Genomic DNA, 7057 nt, shown 5'->3' with positions numbered 1-7057 from the left:
TGATGCTCTGTGTGTTCTGACAGATTCCTATTACAGGAAGTATTACTGTCTTTCTACAGTAGCTTTTCAGTGGGATCAATCGATATGGGCTACCCTTTCCTCCCCACATACATCAGTGAAACTTGAGTGCTCATGACCCCATCACTGGTTAGTAGGTTAACACTACACAAGAGCTGCCATTTTAAAGATGTCCAACCCCATCCTGCAGCCAATTTGGAAGATGTCATCATCATTCTGATCCTTACGCTGCCCATTTTTCCTGCTTCCAACACATCAACGTTAAGCGCTGACTCCTCACTCGCTGCCTAATCTCTCTCACCCTGCAACAGGTGCCATTGTAATGGGATAATAAATGGTATTCACTGTATCTGTCAGTGGTTTTAATGTGGTGGCTGATTGTTGGCATATGTGTGTGAGAGAGCGAGAGAAGGAGTTTCAATTTCTCCTCAGGTAAATTTCTACGGATAGCCGACAGTGACGAGCTGTTCCTTCCATTCAACACACATACATGATAGTTTCAGTTAAAGATGCTGCAGCTGTGGCTACTTACTGTATATGTTCCATGTTATGTTACCTGAGAAGGTTTTCTCTTTTGCAAAAAAAACTCCTGCTTCACATTCATATAATTCCACACATTCTTTTCTGGGAGTGACCCGACAACGTAGCGTGCACCCAGACGCATTCATCGTCTGTCAACAGGTAACCTGGAGGCTACACAAACCAGACTGAGCAGCGGGAAGGGGATTACCAGGAAAAACAACCATTTCAAAAGAGAGAAAAAAAAGAAGTTATTAGAAACCAGAAGGAGAAAATAAACCACCTTTAAAAGAGAAATTGGTAGCGTCTGTGCTCAGGCTGAGAATAAGGAAACATTATTTACCAAGAATAATCATCTGCTGCAGAGAGGAGACACGAACGTTTAGGAAAACTGAGGGTGAATACAAATAATTATGTGCTAACACACACACACACACACACACACTTACACACAGAAACAATCAACCTGTTGTCATTTTTCTCCCTGTCTTGGTGTATATTTGCTTTATTAATCATATTAATGCTGTGCTGAACTGAAACAACAACAAAACACCCACCAAAACAAATTAAATGCATTCACACAAGCTCTACCTTCCTTTATTAACGTTCATTAAGATGATGAGATGACTGCTGCTAAGACTCTCTGCGCCCCTTGACTCATTATTCAACGAGGAAAATCTGCACTAACAGCACCTGTGTGACGGTGCACTTTCTTACTAATGTGCTCGACGCTACGTGTGTTTGTTCAGTTTCAAAATTATTTAGACTACAATCTTAAAATTATAACATAATAAAAGCTGTAATATTAATGGACAATAAATCAACTTTTACAAACTGCCTGAAGACGAAGGGTTGTAAGATTCTAACACTTCATTGAAATCTTATTTACATTTTTAATAAAAAAGAAAGCCAGTGCATAATTTGACAACTGAGATATTAAACTGAAAAAGACTAAACACACACTCTAATCAACACTTGAATGTTGGGATTGACTTTTAGCATAGACTGTACAAAAGATGAACGAAGCAACCGGCCCTGAAAAATGAAGCCAAGTGTCAAAAACCTGCAATATCACTATGTCCACTAGCTGCTGGCTCCAAGAAGCCCTGGCTCCCATAGACTGGAATTGGAAAAGAAGTGATCACAGATCATAAAATACTGCATTCCTCCAGCTCAGGATTTTTTTAAAATTAGTTTTCATAGTCAAATTCAGAGATCAGGTGGCCAATCTGAAAAATAAATCAATACTGAATTTTTAAAAAATCATCAACATTTTGCGGGGCAAGGGGCGTGGCTGGCTTGATTGACAGTCGGCAGCGACCATACAGAGGAAGCGAGCAGAAGGCGGTAAATATGGGCGGGCAGAGATCCGTCTGACCAATCGCTGCTCCTATGGCTCCGCCCCCCTCCGACGATTTTTGCGTCACTGGCTCAAAAAACCCAAGATGTCAACCAGGAAGTAGCAAAACCCTGGCTTCATTTTCTCAATGCAGAAACCAACGGGTGACGTCACGGCAGCTACGTCCATCTTTTATACAGTCTATGACTTTTAGCCATAAGCAAAGCAGGCAGCGTTCTGCTGTTCTAGTGCCGCCGTACTGGACTCACCTCAGAACCACAATGCAAAGGCAGAGTCAAAGCCCAGACTTGACTCCCACTTATAACAACATGTGTAATGACTTGAAGAGGCAACGCTTTCACAACCACTCCCTCTAAAACTTGACCAAGCTTGAGCGAGGCAGAAAACACCCAAAAACAAACACATCCAAGAAGCGCTGCTGTGCAGTGCTGTCACAGTATTTCACGTGAAAACATTTAAAAGGTAAAGGCGTGATCAGAGTGTGGCAGGACAAAGCTTTCAGTCTTGCAGCCCTGGAGGTGTTACATCAAACACATCTTGAAACAAAACATGACGTTTGGAGGTGAATAGTGTTAAGAAGTATGTGAAATGATTGACTGGTAGGAACTCTTTGAAATCTTATAATCATTTTGTATTTCAAAATCTTATATTTGGTAAATGGTCTGCACTTATATAGCGCTTTTATCCAAAGCGCTTTACAATGTGTTTCACCCATTCACACACACATTCATACACCAATGGTGACAGAGCTGCCATGTAAGGTGCTGCCTGCCATTGGGAGCAACTTTGGGTTCAGTGTCTTGCCCAAGGACACTTCAACTGTGGGCTGCAGGGGATCAAACCACCAACATTGCGACTGGAGGACAATCCGCTCTTCCACCTGAGCCACAGCCGCCCTTACATTTCTACTTGCACGAACTACAAAAAAATCTAAATGGCTGAATAACCAATGAGGGCAAAGAAAGAAGGGTTTTGACGATATGAGTGCTTTTCCCATCATACCAATGTAAAAAGGCTTACCTTTTTTCTCTTGCTTTTATTTCTGCCTCATCTTCCCCTCGTCAAGTCTTACTTCCACTGATTGGTTGCTGCTTTTATTTAGTTTCTTCTATCTTTTCATATCTTCTTTATATTGATGTTGCTGATTTTCAATTGTATCACTGCAAATATGCTTTGCTTCAGTTCTGTTGTTGTGGTTGTGTCTTCTCTTATGCACTTAATTCATACTTTCTTTTTTTATGGCCTTGTGTGTGTTGTTAGCCTCAAACTAAAAGCACTCGTGGTCAATTTCTGTTGTTCAAAAATGTGCTGTGTCAGATACTGCCGTCTCCTTCCTACACATATCATTCTGACTTGCTAACTAGCGTTGGGGCTGCTAACCACTTCAAGACGGAGCTCTTTTCTTAACAAAAATGGGCTGATGACACAACTGGAATAAAACCTAAAGATAAACAAGGACTCCTTTTAAGATTCAAGTTGCATTGCCAACACCCGCATGCATGTGTTCCAACAAAAACAGGAAACCACATGCCTCGATACACACTGGTGCACAAAACACAGCCCGAAACACACAAACATATACGGTACATGCAAATATTCACAGAAGAATTCAAAACAGAACTGTACGTTTTCCAAGATATGATTATAGAGTGCGTTTGTTGCTATGGTTACTCACTGGCAGTCCTTGTGGGTGGGTTTGTAGTAGTAGACGGGAACGGCCGCCTCATATTTACTCCTCATCAGCTCGTTGCCATTCTCCGCCATGAACTAATAAAACACACACACATGTGAAATCAACTGATTATCCAACGATTGATGACATCTTTGGCAGTAGATAGTTTCCAGTCTGCAGGACGAAGTTCTTTCACAAGTTTCCCGATTGACGTTAGAGTAAACTATCGACCCACAGAGCCAAGATGACAAATGCAAGAAGCATCTTAAAATAAACATGTACCGAGAACCAAGTTCATTTATCATCTGATTACTGTGTATCCAGCACAGGGCTCGAATGTACTTACCAAGAATGTGATGTCTTCACATTTCAAATAAATAATAATAAACACTTTAAATTTTTAGTTGGTTGCTTTTCTATTTCTCAGAATGCTTCGTATTTTAGGGCATCTTACGGCAGTGTGATGCTGAAGCCTGTATTGCAGAAACACTATCTACAGTCATCGTCAAATGTATTCCTACCCTTCCATTTAAGAAAAGGCAAAAGTCACGCAAATAACTAGAAACTGAAAAAAGTAATAATAAATAAAAATTTGCTAAATTATAATTTAGTGAAATAAGACCTTGCTTTTGAATTGTGGGTGAACAGAATAATGTAAAAAAATTAATTTAAAAAAAACGGTCTCGGACAAATGAGAGCACTTTGCAGATGAGCAGTGGTCCAGAATACCTGTCAACAGGTGCAGAAGTCTGACTGAGAGTTACAGAAAACACCTGATGGCTGTGATTGGCTCAAAGGGTTCTTCAACTAAATATTAGTTTATGGGTTCCATCATGCTTTTTATTTATTTATTTCTTTAAAATATATTTCTGTTGAACCACAATTCAAAACCAATGCCATGATTTTCATTATTCTTTTATTTATTATTACTTTTGTCAATTTCAACGTATTTCAGTGACAGCTGTTGTTTTCTTTCTTTAATGGGAGGGTATGAATACATTTGAGGACGACTGTATTTGTAGTAGTTAAGCTTTTTAAATTAAAAACATCCTGTATTAGTCAATGACAATAGAGGTGTGGATGTGATTTTAAGCTCTTCTAACCAGGTAATTGTTTTTTTTTAAATGTTTCATATCAGACACATGTAGCTGTACAAAGCAGAGTCATTTTCTGCACCTTCTGCTACTGCAGTAGGATCAGAGTGGTCATTAAATGTGTTACATGCTGACAATGTCATGACCACTCAAATGAAGGAAACTGTATAACCAAGGGTATAAAGAAGTCAGAAAAAACCTCTGACATTTTCAGTTCTTTTTTTTTTGGTGAGAGTCAGATTGATACCACCTTCATATCTGTCCATCAAATAGAAGGCTACAGTGAGCAGCCGGTAAGGTCAGCTCAGCTAGGGGTGGAAACGGACAAAGACCTGGTTCTGTCCAAAAGTAGAAGAAATTAAATGAAGTTAAAGCTCTCAAATAAATACTTTGCACCCTATTAAAAAGGTGTAAAACTATACTGCATCTTTTCAAGACTTGTCATATGTCAGACTGTTTCCTAACTGGTGCCATAAACTTCCCAGAGTCTCTGCTTTTTGGTTTCATGGATTAAAAAAAAAAAAGAAGAAGTATAAGTTGTAGCTACTATTTCTGTGAAGCTCAACTAACCAGCTGCTGGCTTTAGCTTCACACAGATGGTGTCAATCTTCTCATGTAAATCTTGGTGTTATGGCCCATGGTGTTGGTGAAGTTTTGGTCATGTGGACTTGAGATCACTGTGTGGGAAGAAGATGGCCTGTGAGGGCCCAGCTGAAGCTCCAGAACCACACCTGCCAAACATCAGAGATGATTGCCCCGGAGCTCCTGACCTACTCTCAGTCCTGTTCTTCCCGCCTCCAGTCACATCTGATTGGACCACCACTCCTCCTCCACCCCAGCAATCACCACACCTGGCTATAAAACCAACCAGCAACCTTTCAGGCTGGTTGGGTTTTAGTGTGAACAGTCAGTCCTGGTGCCTCTGAGTTTGTGTCTTATGTGTTTGTTGTAATGTTACTTCTGTTGGCAGCTGTTAACTTGATGTGGGAGTTTTGTGAGCGTCTTAGTGGAGACTGACTCCTGCTAGCAGCTGCCCAACTTTGTGAAGAAGTTACTCGTGTCTTGTGTTTTTTGTACTGTGTGTTTTGAGGCACGAGTTTGTTTTAGTTTCTTTTGTTATGTGTGAATGTTGCTATTAGATTCACAGTTATTCTAAGGAGATTAGTTTTGTTTGCTAGCTTTCTGTTAGCCTTCGTTTGGTTCTTTTGATTTGTAGCAACATCCACCATCTTCTTTTGTATTGTCACAGTTCTGTTATGTTCACTTTCTGAGCAATAAATTGTGTTACCTGAACCATTTCCACCTGGTTGTTGTTACATCCAGCTGACCCTAGAGGCTGGATCGTAACATTTGGTAAGAACGCAACTAAGCACAGTGCCCAAAATGTCCAACTATTCCTTTTTTTTAGCCCTAGGAAAATAACTTGTCATTGATGTTATGTGTCTGGATAGATGGATTACAAAAATGTGATGGACATATTTATTCATGCCTCAAACAGCACAGTATCTCCATTAAGTCTTTCTAATTAAATGCACCATAATGGTGTATTCACATGTTTTCAAACTGGGACAACATGTCTCAAGTTTTGTTGACATTCAAGGAAATCATCTGGTGACTACTGTCCCATGAGGGGACATGATTAGCCAGCCATGGATGAAAACAACAACAACAACCTGAATGAAAATAAGTAAAAGAAGAAGTGTTTAAGGCAGGGGTGCCCAATCCTGGTCCTCGAGAGCCCCTATCGAACATGATCAGGATCGTTATCAGGCTTCTGCAGAGCTTGATGATGAGCTGATCATTTGAATGTTGGAAGACGGAAACATCTAGAACATGCTGGATAGGGGCTCTCGAGGACCAGGATTGGGCACCCCTGGTTTAAGGCAACAGAAGTCAGTGTAAAGGGTAAATGTACACGGTTCACATCAGCAGCTTATCACCACAGTTTGATGTGAGTGCACATGTCCACCTCAGTAAAATGCTACTTAGTCAGTGAAAATTGTTCCATCTATCCTGTTCATTCTGTCAATTTTGGTGACGGTCGAGGGACTGCGGGTGTAAATCAACAATTTTGCCCCAATCCAGTCTGTTTACTTCTTGTATTTTTATACTGATGTTCATTAACGTCCCTGTTTGTTATACGTGCATTCTTAATACATGGCGCCAGCGTGGCTGGCTGTCGTCTCACCTGCACCTCGTGGTCCTCCCAGCGGGACAGGCTCAGGGACTTGACCTTGCTGATGTCGGGGAAGTTGCGGTGGACCCCGGAGCAGGCCAGACAGATGAACACTCCCAGGGAGCAGGAGCCCCACGTAGGATCTGAGGAGAGGAGGACGGAGACGACACATAGAGTCTTGTGATATAAAGAAAACAGCAGGCGAGTGGTGTCTTTAG

At 41.0% G+C, this 7057-nt stretch overlaps 1 protein-coding gene across 1 annotated transcript in view; it reads right to left on the bottom strand.

Moving 5' to 3' along the window:
- Positions 1-7057, bottom strand: part of LOC103371798 (arf-GAP with dual PH domain-containing protein 1) — a 29231-nt gene that overhangs the window by 18117 nt on the left and 4057 nt on the right. Inside the window, exons 2-3 of the mRNA XM_008301250.1 lie at positions 6852-6982; positions 3573-3664 (exon numbers count right to left, since the gene is read on the bottom strand). Coding sequence (XP_008299472.1) covers positions 3573-3664; positions 6852-6982 — 223 coding nt within the window. The remainder of the gene's footprint in view (positions 1-3572; positions 3665-6851; positions 6983-7057) is intronic.

Source organism: Stegastes partitus, unplaced genomic scaffold (genome assembly GCF_000690725.1).
Source record: "Stegastes partitus isolate 25-593 unplaced genomic scaffold, Stegastes_partitus-1.0.2 Scaffold1649, whole genome shotgun sequence".
NCBI lineage: Eukaryota > Metazoa > Chordata > Actinopteri > Pomacentridae > Stegastes > Stegastes partitus.
The sequence above is the reverse complement of the archived record's forward strand: the minus strand, read 5'-3'. Positions and strand labels throughout refer to the sequence as shown.